The sequence below is a fragment of the Meles meles genome, chromosome 2 (genome assembly GCF_922984935.1).
Source record: "Meles meles chromosome 2, mMelMel3.1 paternal haplotype, whole genome shotgun sequence".
NCBI lineage: Eukaryota > Metazoa > Chordata > Mammalia > Carnivora > Mustelidae > Meles > Meles meles.
The window spans coordinates 104,644,522-104,670,388 of NC_060067.1; the positions used below are offsets into that span (position 1 = coordinate 104,644,522).

Genomic DNA, 25,867 nt, shown 5'->3' on the forward strand with positions numbered 1-25,867 from the left:
GGCGGACCGGAAACTGGCGGTTACGTCACTTCCTACCGTGGCACAGCCAAAAACTTCCCCTCTTCACGCCGCTGCAGGAACCTTTGTTTCCCCTTCCTCGGAGAGGGCTAGTTCCGGGAGCGGTTCGGAAGGGCCTCCGGGAACGGACGGAGCTGCGGGGCGGAGCGGTGAGTTGTGACGAGCTAGCCGGCTCCCAGCCGCCTCTGGGAGGCTCGAGACCTCCGCGAGGCGAGGTGGGGGAGTAGTTGCGTGGGGTCTTAGTTTCCTCGCTCCTAATGGGGAAACCTCGTAATTTGCGGGGGGTCGCGCGCCCCAGGCTGACCGCTCTCTCCCTTCAGCGAGGGTTGTGCTTCCTCCTAGGGTGTTTCGGGCTAGGGCTCGTCGGCTGAGGCACGGCCCCAGGGACTAGTCTCCTGGAACTCTGTCTCGGACCCTTCTCGGAAGGTTTTGGCGACTTCTCCGTGCAGCTCCCTCTTTCTGCCTCTTACCTTCTCTCGGGGTCCCTCCTTAAAGACCTTACCCCGTGCTAGGCCTTCGGTATCATGTTTTGATCAAAGGATTGGCAATCCTTTTCGGAGCGTCTGCTGTCCCTTTTCAGCTTCTCTGTCAACTTGGTTGATTGGAATCGTAGTCTTCTGCTTACCCGGCGTTTCCAGACGTATCCCTAAGATTTCAGTGTAACCCAGGGCCAAGAATTCAGGAGAGGATGGAAATGCGCAGCATCTTTGAAAGGATTTTTATTCGAAGGGGTTGCAAGAGCTTCCAAAGACATAGGGCAAAGCTTTCTAGAGCCGTTATGAGATGGCAGCCCTAACACTGCATTCAGTGTGAATAGGTTCAGTTTCCTTTATCTTGTTTGTGCACATGCAGATGATCAACTTTGGACTTTTTCTAAGATTGGCATGTAGGGTGAGAAATGGGATCTAGGGCAAAGCATTATGAATATCCAGTTTCCGTTGGAGACATCCCAGATGCCCTAGAAAGTGAAACTTTAAAAAAACCTAGTTCATTCATTCAGTGTTTTTGAGAGCCTAAATTTTAAACAGTAGATTTATAGCTAAATAAAACAAGTCCTTGCCCTCATGGAGTTACTACAGTCGAGTGGGATTAATTTAAGCCAAGAAAAGGATTGGGAAGAGAGTATTGCAGATAGGAACATTGTGCAGGTCTCTAGTATTGGAAGAGGTGGTTTTGTTTGTGTTACTTTTCCTGTTGCTTTTTCCATGTTTGAGGTGGGGGGGGGCAAGAGGTGCAGGGAAGTTGGGTTTGACTTTTGTTCTTATTGCTCTTTGCAAAGGGACTTTGTAAGTGGTTAGAATTACGTAGAAGGAGGAAAAAGATCATTATACTTTACTTTGAACCCTGATGATTCTGTAGCCATTGGTACTTCACAAGGTAGCAAAGTGATAGTCAAAAAGATAAATACAGACTCCCTCCCCTCCTTAAAATACTCAGAGTTTTATAGGGAATGTAACACTTTTAGGGGGGGAAAAAGGTATGGTTCAAGGTAGAAAGTCCTAGTACCACAAGAAAGCACTATATGAGATATCCTAGGAGGGAGAGATTATTAGTAGTATTGGGGGTGGAGAAGGACACACCATTGGTGAATAGAATCATCATGAGAAATAATATTTGAACATAGAATTTGGACATTTAAAAATGGGTAAAAAGCCTCCCAGAGAGAAAAATAAGTAGAAGTGTCAAAGCCAGCTAATGTCTCTGCTGTAAGGAAAATCTGTATATGAAGAATTAAAATTTTTGTGCCAGTTAAGGAGTCTTTTTAAATGGTAGGTGAAGAAATTCAGCTTTATTTCGAAGAGAGTAGAAAGTTTTTTTGAGCAAGAAAATGAAAAAAGAAAGAAAAATGTGTTTTGGGAATATTAATATGACAACAGTGTTGAAGTCAAGGAGAATAACTAGGTTATTCTATAATACAAAATTTATAAAGACATGAGTTTGAGTAGTAGCAGTGGAAGTGAAAAATGGAACAAATGTGACAAATGTTACAGAGTCAGAATCCATAGTGAAAGCCTGCCGATTGTTTGGTAATAAGGAATAAGAGATGCCTCCGTGAGGGGAGGATGTAGGCCCAAACTGGATTAGTGGAGAGTGTCATTCGTTGAAAAGGGACCTCGATCTCTCTTTATCTCTACACATAAACACACCTAGGACTTTGTTTTTTGGAATCCTTCATAAGAGGCTCTTTTCCAGTCTGTTTTGATCATGGATTTTAGAACGTACAGGGTTTTTCCAGTCTTTTTGGCTCTTTTCCAGTCTGTTTTGATCATGGATTTTAAAATGTACAGGGAAGGATTGTATAAAAGTAACATAATTTGGTGTAATTCCAGGAAAATATTTTTGGAAGCAATAAATTGATAAATTAGTTGCTGACCTCTTTAAGGACCTAAAGATGAAAAATAAATTTTATTATGTTTGCATTTGCCAGTAAGAAAGGAGACTAGAAACCAGAGAAGGCAATAGAAAAGTGATAAAGAAAAGTAAGATAGAAAACTAAAGTATAAAGGATAAAACACATAACTATGAGTGGGGCCTATCTACTGTTTTCTCTTTGATGAGGGAAAAAAGTTGGAGCAAGGAGGTGCCAATATGGAGAAAGCAGAGGGAACAAGGAATTGGAGGCTTCTATAAATTCAAAGTGCAGGTGGAATTGAAGGAAAGAAATGGGGCAAAAACCAAACAAACAGAAAACCCAAAGGAAGGTTGACCTGGTACCCTGAAGACATTTCTGGGTCAAAACAGTGGAATAGACAGAATAATGGCATATTATAGTCAAAAAGTAGAATGGTTATGGCTAGTTTCAAGCTTCAGTGGCTGAAAATGAAGCTCCTTAGGTTGAAGATTTAAGTAAAAGTGCAGGAAGCTGGAGATCATTGATACAGATGCAATTTTAGCATCGCCGAAGATGAAGGTGTGGAGGAGGAGAAAGAAGAATGTGGTTCCATACTTTAGCAACCTTGAAGGTACAGGTGTGGATTTCAAGAGAAGATGCTGATGAGTGGTGGTCATGGAATGTTTTTCCAAAAGCAGCAATATGGAATTAGATCTCCATAGACCTCTTTGCTCTGTGAATAGGGAAGTGAAAGGAACACCACATGGGAGATGGTGCTGAAAAGGTGGTGTCATGGGGGAAATAGAAAAGGTGAAGCTATACAAGGAGTGCTTAAGAAAAAAAGTAGAAAACATAGGGGAATATATTGGTAATGAGTGGGGGCTAGAAGACAATGGGCAACTAGCAATGAAGTTAGTGTGGAAAGAGAAGAGCTGAGCTGAAAGAAAGTACTGGAAGGTTTTTCAAGGGAAAGGTAATTTGTACTTTAGAGCAGCTTTGATGTATGCATAATTAAGAAAGGTAAACTAGAAGTTGCTAGATAGCCTAAAGCAGTGGCCTCCAAATTTGTCTCATTATTCATGAGTGTAAAATTGAGCATACTTCCATATACGTTATCAATTATATGCATACACTGCTATCATTCTGTATATTAATAGCATTTTTTTAATAAAAAAAAGAAATGCTTACATTTTTTTCCCCTGTATTCTGCTATGAAGACCACCGGGCTAGAGGGACATGTTAGTAATATAGGGCGTCGGTACAAAGCCTGTTCAGTTTTATAATTGCAGGATAGTATAAGAACTGACTCCCAAGGTTCCAGTTGGAATGTTGGTATTGATAACATGACTTCCCTGGTCTTATAATCTAGGTGTTGACTCTTGTCACCTAATCTGTAATGCAGACTTTATTGGTGATTATGGAATTACATAACAGTGAATAATTTGCTTCTGATTTTCAGCATAGAAATTTCAAGTAATGGTTTTTCTAGTATATTAAAAGGATTCTTTTCAGTATTAAACCTTTGGTCAGTCTCATAAGAACAGATGGTTTTGGAGGAGTAAATACTCCACTGTTTAGCTATAAAAAGTTACATCAACAAAACAATTGCGCTGTATTCCCCTTGAGCAGTCAGGACAATTCAGTTCAATTATTGTGGACATTTCAATGAGGAACTGTTTTCTCCTGAGAATATGTATAGTGACCAGCCTATACCGTGAGTAAATTTGAACTTTCTGTACCTTATCATCTATATAGATGATGTATGAAATAATACCATCTTAAAAAATGACAGGGGTTGCTTCTCAATTTTCATTAAATTGCTAATACAGCTGTTTGAGGTAGGTTATTTTCCTATTAGTACTGACTTTTGGATTCACGAGTGATTCAGATATTTAGTAGAGTGTAGAATTTGACAATAATTCTGAGGCTGTCAGATAAGTATCTAATATTTTCTTGAAAACTTAGGAAAAAATGGCCTAAGGGTGTGTGTGTGTGTGTGTGTGTGTGTGTGTGTTTGTATCCTGTCAAAGTTGGAGGAGGATTGGGGAGAAGTAGATAGGTAAGGAACAAACAAAATTCATTTCAGTCTGAACTTTCATATGCCAAGATTCAACCTACAGCAAGTTTTAATGATTTTATAAACCCCTGAAAATGAGAGATTACTGTGGAATTGCTGACAGATCCTTAACTCTAACAGTGCAAGTGTGTTGCATTATTACAATATTAACCTCAAGGGTAGAAGACAACTTCAAGCTCTATAATATTGATCAAAGGATTGAACATAAAGTATACACTTTTATTTTAATAATACCTTGCCTGGAGAAGAATTTGAAAAAGTGACACAAGAAGTAGAACCACATGATAGGATTGGTATTAGCTGAAAACAAAACTTTTTAATGTTTGGAATTTCATAAGCCTTTGATGTACATCTTCAGTATATTTTAAGCTCCTAATGACACAGAGCATTCTCATAGGCCCTTTGGGATATATATATATATAGATAGATAGATTTATCTATCTATCTATCTATATTTTTTGTAGTAACTATGGCACCATTCCTTAGAGACTTTGCTTTTTTAAAAATAAATTAATGCATGAGATACCACAATCTAAATGTGATTCAATAAGATTATCAGTAGTATGTTTTCTGAAGCATTCAACATTGGAGCTGAGGACTAAGAAGATAAAAAGAAAATATAATTGAGGTAAAAGCTGCAGCGTCAAAAGCTGCAACACCTTTATAGCTCATCACTTAAGGCTTCCTCTAAACATCGCCCTCCTGTGACACATACCCCCCCAATTTTTTTTTTTTTTTTTTTTTTTTTTGGCACTGGAAATAAGGTTTGAGAGAAGAAATTTTGATATATAGTAAATCTGAGCTAAACACATCAAATTCTTGTACACTGAACTCTTAGTGTATATTTTAAAACAGAGTTAGGAAGGGGCTCTGTGGCAGGGAGGAGCTTATCTGGATTTAAAATTTAGCCCTGGATATAGATACATACAAAACTGAGAATGTTCTTGCTTCAGGTGAAAAGAATTTGGTAAGGATAACAAAGAAATTGACTTTTTTTGTAATAACCTTTTAGACTTTCAGATTTTGTATCATGGGCACAGTATTACCCATTATAAACAAAAGAATAAAATAAATAAACTTTAACATAGATAACTGTTCATTGTCTCTAAGTTAACACCCCCCCTTCTTTTTTCTTTAGGTGTTTGCAATGGCTGCTACTGTGAACTTGGAACTTGATCCCATTTTTTTGAAAGCACTAGGCTTCTTACATTCGAAGAGTAAGGATTCTGCAGAAAAGCTAAAGGCACTACTTGATGAATCTTTGGCTCGGGGCATTGATTCAAGTTACCGTCCATCTCAGAAGGTACCTATGTGAATAAAAAGCTTGGGGGACGGAGTTTTGTAAGGCCTGTAGTAGAACAGTGTTAATATTTAGACCATCTCAAAATAGTCTCTCTGCCATAATAATCTTTCCTTGAGGCCTAAAGAAATTATATTTTTTAGTGTTCTTTTCTTCCATCATGCTTTCAGAGAACTGTTATATTACATAGAAAAGTTAGCTGGATGGGAGGGATATTCTACTACTTTATTTGTAGAGAAACCCACTTATATATGATTTAATTTCTAATTCTTTATGAGCAAAATATTTTTTAAGCTTCTGGATGAAACCATAACTTGTAATTATTCTCTAATGTTTTATGGGCCAAAAATCATGAAGTAAAAGGACAGATTTTGCAGTAAAGTGGATTGAATATGGGTAGAATAAGGGGAAAAGGAGGTGTGAATGAACTATGAGAACTATGTGGCTCCAACTTTGATAATAATAAAGCAGCCAAACGACTTTATGTGAAAAGAATATATATTTTGGAACCAAACCTGTTTTAAATCCCAGCTTGCCTCTTATTAATTGTGTGGTAATAGATAGTATATCCTGAACATTTATTGTGTTTAGGGTACTTTTCTACATGATATATGTGTATAATTAATTTTAATTGTGATAATGGTCCTTTGAAAGAGGTAGTATTTATTTTCATTTAAAAATAAGGAAACTGCTGGGCGCCTAGATGGCTCAGTTGATTAAGCGTCTGACTTTGGCTCAGGTCATGATCTGAGGGTTCTGGGATCAAGCCCAGCACAGGGTTCCCCAGGCTCAGCTGGGAGTCTGCTTGTCTCTCCGCCCCTTCCCCTGCTCATTTTCTCTCTCTCAATAAATAAATAAAATCTTTAAAAAAAAAAATAAGGAAACTGAGGTGCATAGTAACTTCATTTCAGTTGGCTTCTATTTCTTTATTAGTAAAAGTAGAATTAGTATAATAAAAATTACCTTGCAAAACTGTGATAATTAACCAAAAATAAAGTATGTAAGTTACCTAGTGTAGTATCTACCTGGTACATAATGGGCTTTTCATGAGTGGCAACTCTTACTATATTCTGTAGTGGCTGATGACATTCTTTCAAACCTTTCTAAATCTCTAGAGCCCTGAAGCTCCAAGTCACCCAGGTCTTTGAACCTAGACAGCAAACTAAAGGAAGATAGAACTATATCACTCACTCAGTGTAATCCACACTCTCAAACTCAAGTCAGGCCCAAATGCCAGACTCAGCAGCCAAATCCCAGATCCAATGCTTAAGTAAATAGTAGTATTTTGCCCCCAGTCTTCTTTCAATACCAACTCTCATATTCTCAAGCCTTTTTACTGTGTTTTAAATAGTAGGGACAGTGTGTCCTTGTTTCTTCTACCATCCTCATTCTGGTAGGTTCAGTGAGTTCAACCTGACCAAATTATACAACTCTACAGAATGCACTATTAAGTTTATTCTGCTCTGACTATTGATATTATCCTAATAGGAAAAATTTGTTATTACTGAAGAAGCAGTACTGTATTTTGAGATTCTAAAACAGAAGGAAGTTCATCTATTAAAGTACAGGAAAAATTTATTTCAATTAAAAGCCTCCTGCCCTTAGATTTCTAACTGGAGTTACTTCTGTTGATCAACCCAGAGAATATACTCTGTTAGGTATATAAAAAGTATGGATGCACTTAATTGTAGCCTTTAGCTGTTCATTTCCATCTCTAGAATAAATCACCTGGAGGCAGTGGTATACTTACAAACATTAACAACTGGCTCTCTAAATGTAGTATCAACATAAAAATTGGTTGATATTTCATTTACATCATTAAATAAGTCAAATGTGAAATAATGAACTTAGGGGCGCATGGGTGACTCAGTCAGTTAAGCACTGATCAAGATCAGCTCTTGAACCAGCTCAGGTATTGATCTCAGGGTCATGAGTTCAAGCCTTATATTGGGCTCCATGCTGGGCATGTAGTCTGCTTATTTAAAAAAAAAAAAAAAAAAGGGAAGAGAAGAAAAAGAAATAATGAACTTAGAACTTAACTCATTCTTCAATGACTTGTAACTCTTGTTGACTTAGATAATAGTTTTCAAATGCTGCAAGATTATGTTTTTTAGTTTTTTATGTTAGAGAAATAGTACACTTCTAAGTTTAATCTCCATTACCAACATTTTTTCCATCACTTTTCCAAGGTTATACCCGTGGTCACCAAACTTTCTGTAAAGTATCAAATAGTAAATGTTTTAGGTTCTTGGGGCCACATTGTCTGTCACAATGATCTAATTCTGCCATGATAGCATGAAAGCGCCGCAGGTCATACATAAATGTGAGAGTATTGCTGTGTTCTAATGTAACTTTATAAAAAAATGGGCAATAGGCCATATTTGGCCTCTAGATCTAGACGGGTGGCACAATAAATCAATAAGTCTAAAGCCCTTTTCTTTATCCCTTCCACATTTCTTCCTTCTCAGAGGTTACCACTGTTCTGAAGCTAATGTATATCATTCTTGCTTGTATTTTTATACATTTATGTATTATCACAAAAAAGTAGACTGCACTCAGATGTCCTAGTTTATTTAGAATGGAATTCTTTTTTGCAGGGTGATTCCAAGGAGGTATCGTATACATAAATTTTTTATACTGTTAGCAATAGATAGCAAGTGTAAATATCAGCAAAGTGGTAATATAAAACAAGGAGGAAAAGACGAGCCAGAGACTAAAATATTTGCAAATCAAGTATCTGATAAGGGACTTGTATCCAGAATCTGTGAAGAACTTTCTAGACTCACTGATAAAATGAACAACTCCATTTTTTAAAAAGGGCAAAAAATTTTAAGGAACACTTTACCAGTGTTCCTTTGCCATATGTATGGCATATATATATATGCCATATATAACACTTTGCCATATGTATGGCAGATAAGCATTTGAAAAACTGTTCAACAGTGTTAGACATTAGGAAAATGGAAATTGAATCCACAGTGATATAATACTATATACCTATTACAATGTCTAAAATTTAAAAGATTAACCATACCAATGTTGATGAGGATGTGAAGGAGCTGGGACTCTCATATACTCCTTGTGGAAATGTAAAATGGTATACTACTTTGGAAAATGGTTTGGTAGTTTCTTAAAAAGTTGAACATACACCTGCCTTATGTGATCCAGCCATTTTATTCCTAGACATTAGTTCTAGAGAAATGAAAGTAAATGTCCACACAAAGAGTTGTGTATGAAGGGTCATAATAGCTTTATTTGGAATAGCCCCAAACTCTGAACAAATATCTACTGATAGATAAATGAATAAACAATGGTATATCTAGTCAATAGAATATTATTCAGCAGTATAAGGAATGAACTGTTGAATACTCAGCCTGAGTCAATTTCAAAATAAATAGGCTGAGTGAAAGAAGGCAGAAAAAGAATACATACCATATGATTTTGTTCATATAAATTTCTAGGAAATGTAAACTAATTAATAGTTATAGAAAGCAGGTCAGTTGTTGCCTGATGATGGTGGGAGACATAGTTTCTCTAGGATGTATACCTCTAAGATAATTATAGTGGGCCACAGGAAAACTTTGGGATGATGGATATGTTCTTCATATTGATTATAGTGATGGTTTCATGTGAAAATTACCAGTTTATACTTTAATAGATACGTTTTTGTATCAGTTGTTTCTCAATAAATCTTTTTAAAGAAATGGATTTTATATTGGTCAAAACATACCTTAATTTTTAACTAAAATTTGTTTATACTTATGATCTACTTTTTACAGTTTGTTAGAATATTTAATTAGTATCTTTTTATTTTATCTTTTAGGATGTGGAGCCACCCAAAATTTCAAGCACAAAAACTATTTCTGTTAAGCAAGAGCCCAAAACATCATCCAGTCTTCCTTCTGGCAATAGTAATGGCAAGGCCCTCACAACTGAAAAAGTAAAGAAGGAAGCTGAAAAGAGACCAGCTGATAAAGTAAGAATTAATTTAATCGACCTTTAAAAAGAATAAATCAGTTGCGCTTATAGGCAGAAACAGTGTTTCTTACTCTTTTACATAATAGTAGGTAAAGTACATAATTTCTCAGTAAACATACTTTGATAATTATAGATATTGATGTTGATTTTTTTTAAAGTGAGTAAAATTTACATTTTTTAACCATTTACTGAAGTCATTATCAATACATATTTGAACCCTAGGGGGTGTACTAATTTCAAGTATAAACTTTAATCCATAACTTAAATATTCTAGATAGAACAGTTGTTGAGAAGAAAAGACAGAAGAGAATAAAGATGTAAGTGACTAAACATAAAATTTGTTATAGGATGGTATGTACCTTAACAGACCTACAGATAATTCTTGGATTGCCTATTTTGAATGATTTTTGCACATAGTTATTAAGATTTTAGCACTTAGTAAAAAATACATTTAAAAAACCTTTAGTAATTCCTGCCCTCAAGGTGGAGTATTTTAGTCTCATATGTTTTCATACTTTCTCCAAATGTTAGCTATTCTTAAACAATATAGTATTTTCTGTACTTCTAAGTTTCTATAAATGGTATCACACTGTACATGTATATCTTTTGGCAACGTACTTTTTCATCTCTCAAGAAATGTGCTTTTGAAATTCACCTGTGTTGATAACAATGATGGAACATTGCTTTCAACACCATATAATAGTTACTCAGTAAATAAGTCAGTTTATCTATTCCCCTACTAGTGAGCAGTTAGCTTATTTCTTCTTTTTTCTATTACAATGGAGCGTTAGCAAGCAGCTTCAAAGGTAAATTTGTGCACATGATGATAGTTTCTATAGGAGGTATATCTATAAGTAGATGTAACAGGATAGGTACATCTTCAATATTACTAGACATTGGCAAATTACTATCCAAAGTGCATATACTAAATTTGTACTCTCGCCAATAAAGTATAAGAATTGAAAATCCTCCATGTCTTATCAGACTTTTTAATTGTTGCCAATTTGACAGGTATGTCTATAACACATATCTTAAAGAGAGGAGCCAGAATTTGCTTTGAAGCAAATATGGCAGTGTCTGGATGACTGGGCAATGGTTTGTTACTTACTTATTTTCAATATATTTCAAATATCAGTAATTTAAGATTTTATTTATTAGAGAGAGAGAAAAAACACAAGTGCATGGGAAGGGCTGAGGTGAGAGGAAGAGGCAGAATCCCCACTGAGCAGGGAGCCCCATGTCGACTTGATCCCAGAAGCTGGGATTATGACCTGAGCCAAAGGTAGATGCTAAACCAACTGAGCCACCCAGGCATCCTAAATAATAGTAGTTTATAATTTAAAATATTTAAGATAAAAAGTAGCCTTAAAAATAGCCTTTTTATTGCTGTGGCTTCTCATTTCACAGCATCTGATTGGGAAACAAAAGGCCGTATAAGTAAGTGCATTGAATCAGAATTCTTTAATGGATAAAAGAATACAAAGACAGATACAGATACATGTAAAAATGTTCTGATGTTTTAAATTTCTACCTTGCTGTTTTCTTGTAATGTATTGATTATGAATTTATTATAAATCTACAGATCTTTAGTGTTTATAACTGTCCCTAAAATGGCAAAATATCTGTCAGGTGGACTTGGTCTTTGCAAGTGTCCATTGTATCCATCTCTCCATGATTTAAGGTTTATTCTGACATGTTACTTTGTGATTGTCTGCTTATTATAGATGAAATCAGACATCACAGAAGTAGTTGATATTCCAAAGAAACCTAGATTGGAGAAACCAGAGACACGGTCCTCTCCCATTACCGTCCAAACTAGCAAGGATTTAGCCATGACTGACCTTTCCAGTTTTGAGGAGACTAGTGCTGATGATTTTGCCATGGAGATGGGATTGGCCTGTGTTGTTTGTAGGTAAGTTGTACCTTTCTGTGGAAAGATTATTTTGTTCTTGTAAAGAGAGCAAACAAAAGGAAAAAAAAAAAAAACACCAATTTTTGGGTGTTTATATTTTGTTTTCACAATTTGGAAGTGGGTAAGAGATAAGTAGACTATTCTCTATGAGATACCCATATAACAATTTAACATCTTAAAAATTGTCAAATATTTTATCTTCCTCACTGTGGCATCTTTAATCTGTTATGTCATAGTAACGTTTTCTGGGTTCTAGAGGAAAATTATTATTGCTTTATTCTTTAGTGAAGAAGAACCTGTTCAGACTAATTTGGTTCTTTTTAAGAAGTCTGTGTTGCTTTTTGTTTCCTTTGAATTGTTGATAGTACTTATAAAGTAGAATGTTACACATAATTTTCTAAATACCCTTACATCTTTTCCTACAAATAATGGAAAAGAAATCAAAGGATTGTGTAGGTTATTCTGAGTGTTGTTTTGAAATGTGGATACATAATTATAAAACATGGATAATTTTGCCTATTAGAAGATGCATTATAAAAATAAAAGAAAACTGAATTTTAGACTGCTTGATGGAAGGGTCTAAATTTTTAATTGTTTATGACTTGTACTGCCTAGCGCAACAGAAAAGATTACCATCTTTGTTGCTGTTTTCTTCATGGAAATGTTAGATTCTAGTGCATTAGGACTGATTAAGTAACGATAAGCTTTTGTGAACTTTACAGAGAATGAATTAATGTACTTCTGAATAGGATCATTTGTTACAGCTTCACTGTTTTCACATATACTTACTTCAACCTTTATCTACCATGAATTTTATAATTTTTAAATAAGAAATAATGGTAAAGTAATAATGGAGAGAGAACTAGTAACTTTAACCTTCCATTTGGAGACGTAGGATAGTCTAAGGCTGTGGTGATTGCTTTTTGAATTTATATTTTCTTGATATACAATTTGCTACATTCTATTCAGTTGATAACACATGTATTTATTGAACAACTTATCTGGACAGTAATATGCTAAACATTGTAGATAATTAGGTCCTGTTTCCACCTTCATGCATAAGTCAATTTAAATATACAGGCAACTTATTTTAATGAACTTATATATTAATGAAGAAGACAATAACATGTAGGTAATGCATATAAAGGAATTAAATAGAAGTATAGAGAAAATGTTATGAGACTGTTGGAACTAAGGGAGTCAGAGTCTCCCTTCTTGGGAGAAAGAAAAAAATTATAATGAGAACTGACTAGGAGAATATAGCTAAATTCAGTTACTAGGGTACCTTACATGCATTTGTGTTTAAGCGTGGAATGCTCGTGCAGGCTGCATGCTTGAGTTTGTTATTTTGCTGTTTGGTTGTTTGGAGTGTTTCCCTCTTTTATATATCACACTTACCAAAACAACCCTAAAGTGGCTTTAAATTGTTGCATTCAAATAAGTGCAATGTTTAATGGTATTTTTCCTTAGGCAAATGACGGTGGCATCCGGTAATCAATTAGTAGAATGTCAGGAGTGCCATAATCTCTACCACCAAGATTGCCATAAGCCCCAGGTGACAGACAAGGAAGTGAATGACCCTCGTCTGGTGTGGTACTGTGCTCGATGTACCAGACAAATGAAAAGAATGGTAGGAATTTTTTTTTTCTCTATTTTTAAATAGTCTCTATCATTTTTTTGTTGTTGTTGATAGGTGCTCTTCAAAATAAAATTTGAATATTTAAGTTATTGAAAAAATACATATACTGATTATTTAAATGTTTGTATTTATAATGTACATGTATGATTTATGTATCTGTGCCTGAAGAAAGCACCATATTATATCCATTTTTTTCTGTTGAGCTTTTAGCTTATTCTAATATAGATAAACAGGATTAGAGACCCACAAAATATGAACATTCTTGAAATACAGTATGTCACTGTATATACAAACATTTAGAAATACTATAAAATAGTGTGGGAAATGGTGAGATACAAAGCCCTAGTCTTTGGTGAGTCTGGTAAGGACATACTGAAAATGTCCATTCCTGGGTGGGCTTAAACCATTAAACTCACAAACTATGTACAGAAGCATTATTTGCATATGCATGTCTGTCTTTCCATCTGTGTTTCTCAGTTCATCAGTCTGTCCTTCTCATTGTCTTCAAGTGACCATTAATCTCATTTTCCTAACGTACTTTCTCTGTTTATGGCTTGCTAATATAACTGCCTTTAACATCATACTGAAATGTGTTTTCACTTGTTATATTGGATAGTTTTTGTAATTTCTATTTATTTAAAAAGCAGATAAATAAACTTGATCATTTTCCTTTGAAGAAATCAAGAAATTGTTATTTACTTTAGTGACTTACCTGCTTCTCCTCTCCTTCATCCCCTGCCTTAGATAAGCGTTTTCACATCTGTTAACCAAATAAATTTCTACATAGACTTTTTTGGCCAAATATATCTTTTTAAAGGCAGAAGTACATAGTTAAAAGTAAAAATTCAAGGTACCTATTTTACTTCTCAATCAGTTAAATCAGAAATAGGAAATGTTTTTATTACTTTGAAAATTAGTGAAATTTCAGTAGTATGTATATTTTCAGTTTGTAACAGGGAATTTCTATGGTAAGATATAATTTTTTCTGCTTAGTTTGATTTTTATTTAGTTTATTATTGAAACTAGTCTTCCAGGACCTCAATCAAATGATTATGGGTGAGCAGTATAGTACATTCCAGGGCATTAATAGAAGTAGTCACTAAGAATTGATAATAATAAAACTAAGTAATTTGTGACCACAATCGGTCTTTCTTTAGTATATCTTCAAAGATTTTTTATTGTTATTTTATTGTAAGTCAGAATAAAGGAAGCACTGTTCTCTTCGAAATGTTTTCTCCTCCTTTTTTTGTGACAGTATATACCAAATCTGTTTGTAGTTCTAGCCCTCTTTCAGGAACGAACTTTGGCAGCTGGCCAGATATCTTACAGTAACTTTAAGTTCAATATCTTTAAAATTAAAATTTTCTTCTTCTCCACTCAGTTTTTTGCCCAGTTGTCTGAACTAGAAAACATTATCCTTGATGCCTCTCCTAATTCTATATCCCTTTGTTGGCCAAATTTGCTAGTTGTGCCTCTTCTTCATTTCTTAAATCCGTTCATTTTGCCCTTACTATCCTGTCCCACTACTTGTCTATTGCTTTAACCCCTTAAGAATTCTCCTTGTTTCTGGGGTGCCTGGGTGGTTCAGTTGTTTAAACATCCAACTCTTGACCTTAGCTCAAATCTTGATTTCAGGATTGTGAGTTTAAGCCCCATGTTGGGCTCCAAAACTATTACCAAAAAAAAAAAGGTCATCTCCTTGCTTCCTTTCAGTGCACTTTACTCACTTCAATAAAAAAAATTAGAGTTGTTCTTTTAAATTTTTGATCTAATGTTATCTGCCTAAATATGCCCAATGGCTCTCCATTACTTACATAATGAGGTTATACTCATTACGGTGATTATACGGACCTTCTCTCTTGATCCAAGTCTGTCTTTGTATTCATGTCTCTCATCACTTTACCTTATACACTCATACACTCTGGCCATGTTAGGCTAGGTGTATCATTTCCTGAATATGTGATGAACTTTCCTGTTCCCATATGTCCTGCTTCTCAGCTTTTCTTCATCTGCAGTATCTTTTCTTCATCTGCTTTACAAATTAAATGTGTAATTCATTTATCAGTAAGACCATGTCTCATTGATTGGCATAGCACTAGAGCAGAGCTCAGAACTGGACACATCCTGCTTTCTGTTGTTTTCTGTAATGTAATGTGGAGGAAATATGGATTAGTACCAAAAATAGTCAATAAGTTCAGTTTATATGTCTAAGAATCGAAAGTACTGAATGGAGAGCCATGATTAATGTTAAAACATGAGTAGAATTCGCCAAGACTAGATTCAGAGAAATATCAAAAGTCAAGATCTGAAGTGAGCCTAAAGATCAGGATCCAATAAACACAAAGTTTAATGAGAGAAAGGAATTTGGAAATAGTATAGGTACTACTACAGTTGCTTTCAGTGTATATGCATTGGTTATTGCTCCAAGGTATCTCAGAGATACTATAAATAGCATCTTATATCCCCATTCTCCCGACACTAATTTGGCCAAGTAGGGCAGATTCTAACGTACACATATTATATATTATTATAGGAAGACCTAGTTAAGAATGTGGTGATAGTGTGTGGCAGGCTCCAGGATCATTCTTCAGTTCTATAGTGTTCTCTTTACCAGGTAATGGGTTTTGCCCCAGCCCTAAGTCAGAGACTCCTATAACTTATTGCAGTGGTTTTCAATCTAAGCTAATAACATACCTACCCTGCAGCATTTAGAAATATGTGGTATTTTTTGATCGCTGTCATACTGGCATTACTGCCCTGAGTGGGAGATTTCATACATTCTTCAATGTGTGAAGTACTCACCCAGTGAAAAATTATATACCTTTGTTGGGCAGCACCAAGTCAGGGTTAATATCCTAGTTCCCAAAACTAGTATTACCAGCAAAAGACCAAGGACTCTTGGTATTTCTCACTCAACTCATAAGATGGCTAGGTGGTGTAGAAGAAGCAAAACATCCAAATGTGATCTTTTAGGCAAAGGCCCTTTCTTGGCTTTGTTGTAAGGAATCTACTAATGCCATGTAAGTTAAGCCAGTCTTCAGAGTCTAACCTCTGAAATAGATGTGGGTTGAAGGAAGTGTAAGATCGAAAGCCATGGTTATGGAATACTATATATTTCTGATTTACTATGAGGGCTACATTTTCATAATGCGGTTTTGCAATAGAAAATAAGATGGTCCTCCTTCCCTGCTGGTAAGAGATATTTTACCAAGGGTAATCTTCTAGCAACCTTAATAATATTCTTGATCTGAATGTCTCTTTATAAGTAATGTTTGGAAGTAGGTATACTTTCATACAGAAAACATGTAATATAAAAAAATGCATTGAATTGAAACGTAAGGACCAAAATTATATAGTATAGCAAACCATAGCACAAGAAGAGTACACAAGAAAGTCCAGACAAAAAGACTGCATTGAAATTTCCAGAAATAGGAACAGATTATTAATAAATTTCCTGCTAAAGTCCTGCATGGTCTTACTAAGACTGCGGACTGGCTGGGAGCACCTTTCCCCATCCAGTATGCTTGGATTCTTCCAGATTCAGTTTTCTTATCCTATATAAATGATGATGAATAAATAAAAACTATTACTGTCAACACTCACATGTGCCAGACATTGTGTTAGACATTTAGGTAGTCATAATTCATCCTCATAAACCACCTTAGAAGTAGGTAGTCTTATCCTCATTTTGCAGGTGAAGAAAGTGATGATTTTAGAGATTTACATATTTTACCTGTGGTAACATAGCTAAGGAAGAAGCTGAGCTGGGTTTTAATCCTATTTCTGTTTAACTCTAAAAACTGTGCTTTCAAACACAGCACTATACTGTTTATATAGTTATGATTATTTACCTGGAAAACACTAATAATCTGAAAAATGATTAGAGTTCAGAAGAGAATACAAAGTTATAAAATAAAGAAAAAACTCAATTATTGGTCAAAATAAAACTGAAAATGCTTATAAAGGAACAGTGGATACAGATTCTTCTTTAATAACATAGAAAATTGTATTTGTGGACTTTGTCAAAAAGTTTAGCATGCCTGCTTCTTCAGTGTGAAAAAAAAACCTCAAAAAGATACATCATTTGTCATCAACAGTTATTTAGCTACATTCGGTATTTGAGATCATTTGATTGATCTGAACTACCTTTAAACTCACCCTGTTACTTAGAGATTTGTACCTGAACATCAGGGAAAAAACTCTTTTAAGTCTTTAACTAACCATAATAAATATATGGACTCATTACAAGTGAAGCTTACTGGTTACAAGTAATTTGTGATTTTCCTTTTTTTAAAGAAATAATTTTGTTTGTCTTATTAAAATGGTATTTAATCAAACTAATCTGCATGATTTCTAAAGCTTAATATTATCTTTACTGTTTAGAAATGAATAAAATCTGTAAAACATTCATAGGATGATGATAAAAATAATTTGTTCAAGAATCTATATTTTCAGTGTTACCACAATATTTTTTAAATGTTTAACTGTATTTCAATTCAATGAAGAGTCCTGAGACAGATTTTTATTGTCTTTTTTTATGCATTCCTTTAAGATTTTGTGTCTAATTTAATTCTCTGATTTTTACAGGCTCAAAAAACTCAGAAACCACCACAGAAACCAGCCCCCACAGTTGTTTCTGTAGCTCCAGCTGTCAAAGATCCACTGGTTAAGAAACCAGAAACTAAACTCAAACAAGAGACGGCTTTTCTAGCATTTAAAAGAACAGAGGTCAAGGTACAGTACATTCCATTTTTATCTAAGATTGAATTTTAATTTAGTTGACTCAAAAATACTTCCTTGAAAAAAATATTGATGAGTAACTTTATATAATAAATGGCAATATGTTGGAAAAAGACTGCATTACTATTACTATTAGGTAGAAAGGGAACATTTATATAATTATTTAATATCTAACTCTGTTTCTCTTTTTATCACCATTAGGAAAGATCTATAAGCATTCCAAAGTGGTATTCTTTACCATTTCTATGTAGTCAGACATTTATCTCCAAACAGGAATTTTGTTTAAATTCTAAATACTTCTGCCCTCAGTAGCAGCAATTTTGCTCCTCACATTAGTTGTGCAGAGTGACCTTGTAGCATTTTTTTTCTCCCTGCTTATTGGCTATTGAAGAAGTTTTCTTCTTTTGTCTTATTTTTTTCCATCATCATCATGAACTTTCAATGTACCTACTCCTTATACAAAGGGACCAGATTATCTAGTGAAAGTGTCACCTTTCTCATTCTTAGGTTTGCATCCTTGAAATCATACTACATTATTATTAACTACATATATTAATTATTATATAATAATTATTATTATATAATTATATAATACATAATTATATATTAAATATAATTATGATCAATAAATAATCATACTACAGTATTATGTAATACTACATATTACATTAATTATTATTAATGTAATTAATAGATAATTACATTATCTATTTTGATATCATGGAATAAAATATTTTTCTAACCTTACTTTATAACAAAAACAATATTTTAATGAGTTATACATTCCAGTTTTAAGCAGAGTACTAAAGATGGGAGAAAAATATTAGTCCCAAATTCTCAAAGGTTGTTCCCAGAAAATTCCAGATATTACACTGTCCTAGTGACTATAAGTAGCTAAGTTCAAGAACCTTGGTGTGACAATTAAGAATATGAATGTCAAGGAGTGCCTGGGTGGCCTAGTTAGTTAAAGATCTTACTTTTTTTTTTTTTTTCTTTTTTTTACAGAGAGAGAGAGAGAGATTACAAGTAGGCAGAGCAGCAGCCAGAGAGGGGAGGAAGCAGGCTCCCTGCCAAGCAGAGAGCCCGATACGGGGCTCGATCCCAGGACCCTGAGATCATGACCTGAGCTGAAGGCAGAGGCTTAACCCACTGAGCCACCCAAGCGCCCCTGAAGATCTTACTTTTAATTTGACTCAGGTCCTGATCTCTCAGGGCCATGGGAATGAGTCCTGCATTAGGCTCCACGCTCAGTGGGGGTGTGATCTGTATTCCCGCTCTCCCCCTCCCTCTGCACCTCCCCTGCTCTCTCTCTCTCAAATAAATAAATCTTAAAAAAAAAAAAAAAGTTATGAATGTAAAGTACTCTGAGAAAGATACTAATAATTTTATTCACAGATCATTTTTTAAACTTAATTTGCCAGGGAAGAGTTAATATCCAAAGGATATCCATATTTGCCCTGTCAAAACTTAGTGAGTTGGAATAGAGTGAAGAATAATTTATTGAAAGTAATTAGAGTTTCTGTATTTTATACTTAAATCACTTTTAAGTAGATTTTTATACCAGTTTGTTACTACTAAAGGTTAATTTTAAGAAATCCAACATGTAACCATTGTATGGAAAATGAGTTAAGGCCTTAGCTGTCATGTTTATTCTGATTTAGAGGTTTTGATGTTTTTATGATGAAAGTTGAATACATTTCTACTATGAAAAAAATTTGTTTCCTTTTGCATATTAAAAAGCAAATGGCTTTCTAGCTAGGATAATGGGCAAGAAAATATTAATAGTTAAAAATCGATAAGTAGGGTGCCTGGGAGGTCAGTTGGCTAAGTATTTTGCCTTCAGCTCAGGTCATGAGATCAGGGTCCTGGGATTGAGCCCAGCATCTGGCTCTTTGCTTAACAGGGAGCCTGCCCCTCCCCCGCCACCTGTCTTTCTGCCTACTTGTGATCTCTCTCTCTTTCAAATAAATAAATAAAATTTTTTAAAAATGTTGAGAAATAGCTGAGAAACTTATTATCTATACTAAAATACTGAGAGATTACTTGGTCTCCATGGTTTGTGTTATTTTACTTTTTCATGTACTAATAGTATTATAAGCCATATGTCATTTTGTTAAAAAGCAATACCAGTAACAGGAAGCCATTAAACTAAAATGCTATACACACAGAACTGTTTGTACTTCTTAAGTATTGGTCTTTTTAATTACTTCAGATGGGTTTTTGTTTGTGAAGTTTGTTGAAAGATCATTTAGCCATATGGCAGACAGTTTTATGTTTAATGGAAAAGGAAAAAAATTATATCTTTCATAACTAAAACAAGTTTACTGCACTTCTGTCCTTTTGCTTCCTTTAACTTTTTCTCATTACCTGTGTGCATTCCTCTAGGAATGTATAATTTATCTGTGGTTTATCTTCTCTGGATATCCTTATAAGAGAGTTACTAATTGATGTTACTATTAAAAAAAATTCTGTTTTTCAGAGTATGTGAACAAAAATTTGGACTTTTCCTCTTATGAAATAAGTATCTCAGCACTCTATTCTGATTACTTTTCACACTGGTTAAAAATGTTACACACAGGGGCACCTGGGTGGCTCAGTTGGTAAAGTTGTAGACTCTTGATTTCAGCTCTGGTCAATCTGATGTCAGGATCCTGAGATAAAGCCCTGCCTTGGGCTCCACACTTAGCAGGGAGTCTGCTTGAAGTTTCTCCCTCTTTCTCTTCCCCTCCCCCTTTCTCTCTCTCTCTCTCTCTCTCTCTTAAATAAATAAATAGGGGCACCTGGGTGGTTAGTTGGTTAAGTGTCTGCCTTCAGCTCAGGTCATGATCTCAGGGTCCTGGCACAAGCCAAGCCCCACATCAGGCTCACTGCTGAGTGGTGAGTCTGCTGCTTCCTCTTCATTTCCCCCTGTGATCTCTCTCACTCTTGCTCTCTCAAATAAATAAATGCAATATTTTAAAAATAAAATAAATTTTTAAAGTGTTTACATGCAGACAGTATTGAAGGCTACTTTGTAAGAATTAACAATGTATTTATCAACTCTCCCAGAGTTCAGGTCTGAAGTACAACTGTATGTGTTTTAGGCATGGTAATTACCATATTTTTAAGTAAAATGCTATTTGTAAGACTTAATCTTTTACCTATAGGTAAATTTAACACTTTTGTGAATCTTAAGAATATAAAGGTAGAAAGAGTGCTGGTAGGTTCAGTTTATAATTAATTGTAACAAAACACAATTTTACCTAATGTGAAGGTTAAAAAAAAAATTGTTCTCGTGTGAATAAGGGCAATATTTATTTGTACAATGACATTGGTGTCACTGTTAGCTTTTGACTGGCCAAAGAAGTTAGAGAAACTAAGGTGTTATATCTTTAAGAAATTCATCTGGTAGTGAGTTAGGCCTACTTAAAATGTCTCTGTGTAGCTTTTGAGGCAATTGATAAAATCTTTTATACAAAGCAAGGATCTCTTGGGTGATAGTTTCATGGAAACCGTAAATAAATTATGAAAAAAAAAGGTATGAAACCTTTTTAATAATATCACCAGAGCTGTACAATTCCAAATAGTTAACATTGTACATTTGTATATATTTTGCAGTTCAGGAGCTATTTGCTCAAAATTGGGGTTAGAACATATTTTTTGAAAAAAAATGGACTCAGGGGCACCTGGGTGGCTCAGGTCATGATCCCGGGGTCCTGGGATAGAGCCCCGCATCAGGCTGTCTGCTCAGCAGGGAGCCTGCTTCCCCCTGTCTCTCTCTGCCTGCTTCTTTGCCTACTTGTGATCTCTGTCAAATAAATAAATAAAATCTTAAAAAAAAAAATGGACTCAGGATCTGACACATTCATTCACTCAATAAATAATAATCAATGAATCTGTTTATCTCAGACATCTTCTAAATGTCCTGGGCTTAAGCATTTTTGTCCAATAAGAGTGGATTCTATTTTCAAATGATCCACAAGCCATTTGGAGCAAGGTATAAACAATTAGGTACTTTACTCAACTAGGTAATATCTTTTTTGGGTGAAAAACAAGTTAAAGTATTAAATCTGATTTTCTAAGAGTGCTTGTAACTGAATCTAAAAGCAATTCCCAAAAACAAATTTCATACATTTCTTTTTTGGAATCATTGGAACAAGAATATGACATCTCAGAATTTCTGCTTTGGAAATAGTAGCATCAATTAGCTATGGATAAGTGTTATTGTTTGTGTTTTTTCAGATTAGTTTCATAAGAAGTTAATTTTGGTGGTATGATTTAAATTTCCCAAGTCATTACTTTTGTATAAAAAATCCAACAATTCAACTTGTTATATATTTAAGATATTATATTGTTAATTACATTTAGCTCTAAAACAATGCTTATCTTATTTTTTTTAGACATCCACGGCTATTTCAGGAAATTCTTCTAGTACCAGTGTTTCCTCTTCAGTAACTAGTGGCCTAACTGGATGGGCAGCTTTTGCAGCTAAAACTTCCTCTGCTGGTCCATCAACAGCAAAAGTGAATTCAACAACCCAAAATAATAGTGGGAAGCCTGCTACCTCATCACCTATTCAGAAGCCTGTGGGTTTAACTGGTCTGGCAACATCATCTAAAGGTGCAATAGGTTCCAAAATAGGTTCCAGTAACAACACTGCACCCACTGTACCACTGAAACCACCTCCACCTCTAACTTTGGGCAAAACTGGCCTTAGTCGCTCCATTAGTTGTGACAATGTTAGCAAAGTGGGTCTTCCTAGTCCAAGTAGTTTAGTTCCAGGAAGCACCAGCCAACTCAGTGGGAATGGAAATAGTGGGACATCAGGGCCTAGTGGAAGTACCGCTAGCAAAACCACTTCAGAATCAAGCAGCTCTCCCTCAGCATCCCTTAAAGGTCCAACTTCACAAGAATCACAGCTCAATGCCATGAAGCGATTACAGATGGTCAAGAAGAAAGCTGCCCAGAAGAAACTCAAGAAGTAATGTGGCCAAGTAGGTTTTTATATCACATTACCCTAAAATCTTACTATTAGGACATAAACTGTAATATACTATAATTTAATAAAAATCTTCACAATGAAATTTCTATTATTTCTTACCTTCAAATGCTAAATGTTTTTAAACAAAATTTGGAAATCTATTTTAAATCTGTTTAACATTTTTATTTTAACAGTTTCCTTAGCATGTGAAAACAATGATTAAAATGATTAATTCTTGATGAGAACTTCTGGAATCCCAAGAGACTGGTAGCATACATGAATTTTTAAAAAAAGAAATAGTTCATCTTCCAGCAAAGCCCCAAGAATTAATCCTGCTGAATAAGGTGCCTTACAAGGTGGCAGAAATGACCCAATATAAAGTTTCCTCCTTTCCCCCCAATATTCCAGATATTCCGTGTTAGTCCCTGGCCCCATTTCAATTGATTCTCCCTCTCCACTGCAAATATTCATCTCCCCATTTTCAAAATGAATTTTATATAATTGATTTCTCATATTTCTGTATTATATCTTTACTTTTATTTTTATCACTTCGTAACAGTTATTTAGGGATCTCTCTCTTCCAATAGATTATGAACTCCCATAATGCAGTACTTTTCTCCCATTGCCTGCTTTTCCTCGGATTGCCAGTCTAATATATGCACATTGTATGTACCAATAAATGTTGAATTTTGATTTATCGTGGTTATCTATATTCCTGAGAATTCTTGAGCAAACGACTCCTTCCAAGAATTTTTGTGGATGGATAATTTCTCAGTTGTTTACATACTTCTTCTATATCATGGAAAGAAAAAAGGGGCTGCTTTATTTTTACTGCCCAAAAGTGTTACAGTTTTATTTTTAGTTAACTTTGTATAAAAGAAGCTCCAATATCATGATTAAATCTTGAAATTGTTCTGAAGTATGTGTGTGTGCATTGTTAAATCACAAAATGCGAGGGGTCTGAGTCATAGCCTTATTTGTAATAACAAATTAGCCTACCGTTTTTACATACATTTTCTGACAGAAGATATGAAGCTTTTTGGACCAGAGAAACAATTTAGTACTCACAGGCAAAATGCAACAGCCATTTTGTACTTCATGAATACCTCATTTCATCCAGAAACTAGAAGTCCAAAAAATTCTTATATTCATTGGACTATGGGCAGCAGCCTTATTCCTTCCACTTTGATGTGTGCTACTGAATCTTTATAAATCTCTAATCGCAAAACCTCTCCCTTAGTCCCTAAATTTTTCTAACGTCTTCTAAAATACACTGGTAAAAGATTTCTGTGAAGATAAAGCTTTTTAAATAAACTTGCTCTTTTTCTAAGGAAAGATAGTATTTTAAACTACCCTTAATGATACTAAATTATTCATAGTAAAGTAGAATGCAGGATCGAGATAATCCCATTACTTGCATGTGGGGGTAAACATCTATTTACATGTTTAAAATCTGCCTACAGATGTTTCTGTTTTGAGAAACAAAGATTACTGTTGATTAAACATCATTTGGCATGAACCTCAAATCCCCTTTAGGGTCAAAAGACCAAAACAACCCATAAAAGCATCATTATTTGTTTATAGTTCAGGACCAGTTTGGACTAAACTGGACAAAATGATCTGATACAAACTCAGCTCAAGAACTAACAGTTCATGTGACCTCAGAACCTATGAGAAATTAAAGCAGTAATGCACAGTTTGCATGTTGGCCCTTGAGATGGAAAATTTCATCCCATCACAGAACATATGTGCTGGATAGAGTTGGGAAGAGAAGCAACTTTTAATTTCTACGGTACTTCAGAGAGGATGTTAGAAGACTTTTTAGGAAGTTATCTTTCATTGAGTATGGCCGTTTGTGTAGATTATATGTGTGCATAAGTATATATTTGGAATCCATACATGTGAAAGTATACATCTATCTAGTAATGTATATAATTCAGTTTGGTATTTTATACATGTACTTTTGTATTAGACTTTATCTTCAGGTACATCTTAAACCTTGATTTTTCCATAATTACAGTAAGTGAACTACAAAGCTTTTTAACTGAACATGTGATGAAAGTAGTATTAATAGTATTTATCACTTAATTTATTTTGTTATGCATAGTTTTTTTCCTCACTAAAATTTAAGTTGTATGAGGGCAGGGATTTTGTTTGATTTGCACACTATTGTATTACCACTGTAGCTCTCAATAAATGTGTTATTATGCCAGTGAACAAATAGATAATTAGGCGAGCCAAGGTAGGCTTTTAGCATTGTAAGCTCAAATCCTACATCAGTAGAAATTTGGTCAATATCATCTTTTGTATATTGTGCTTTCTGTAGGATTTTAGTGACTTAAAAAAAACAACACTAAAGGAACATTGGCTTAAAGTCAGAAGACCTGCTTTTGAATCCCAGTCTCTCTATGTATGAGCTGTGTGATCTTTGGTTTCCTCCTCTATAAAACATAGACGACAATTAATGAGATAAAATGGAAGGCATCTGGTACTCCAAGATTAGGTTTCTGATTCTGAAGCTTAACAAGGATGTGGTAGTATTGTTTATTATTAACTGAGATAAATTATATGTGATGATCATAGGTTAAATGGAAAATGCATCATTTTATAAAAATTTGTATTAATGCAATAATTATAAAATTATATAAGCAATTCGAAAAAGCCATAAATACAGTTATATACCATAGTATTGTTTCTTTTAAAGAAAAACTTTGCTAAGAATACACCTCTTAGATTTTCAAACTGGAATATCTCATTCCAGTATATTCTAAAGTGTGACTTGTTTTCCTAAAAACCTGAAGCAAATCTTGCCTACATTGAGAGCGTAATATTGGGCAAGCAGTAGCTGGCCTACAGAGACTCAACTGGAATTGGAGTAGTTCTGGAATGAAGACGCATTATGTTGAATAAT

The 25,867-nt window shown here is 34.7% G+C and overlaps 1 protein-coding gene across 5 annotated transcripts; it reads left to right on the plus strand.

The window, feature by feature from the left end:
* The first annotated feature begins 45 nt into the window (after positions 1-45).
* INTS12 (integrator complex subunit 12) lies at positions 46-23,872 on the plus strand. 5 transcript variants are annotated; one of them, XM_045994804.1, is made up of 8 exons: positions 2,236-2,981; positions 5,566-5,730; positions 9,551-9,703; positions 11,430-11,617; positions 13,088-13,247; positions 17,844-17,990; positions 22,376-22,969; positions 23,151-23,872. In XM_045994804.1, the coding sequence occupies exons 1-7, from the start codon at positions 2,952-2,954 to the stop codon at positions 22,958-22,960; spliced, it is 1,428 nt and encodes a 475-aa protein (XP_045850760.1). In that variant the 5' UTR covers positions 2,236-2,951; the 3' UTR covers positions 22,961-22,969; positions 23,151-23,872. The 5 variants fall into 5 exon arrangements, with proteins under 5 accessions (XP_045850766.1, XP_045850768.1, XP_045850773.1 ...); XM_045994810.1 differs by lacking the exon at positions 2,236-2,981 and adding an exon at positions 46-167 and having other exon boundaries at positions 22,376-23,872; XM_045994812.1 differs by lacking the exon at positions 2,236-2,981 and adding an exon at positions 132-233 and having other exon boundaries at positions 22,376-23,872.
* Positions 23,873-25,867: the final 1,995 nt, after the last annotated feature.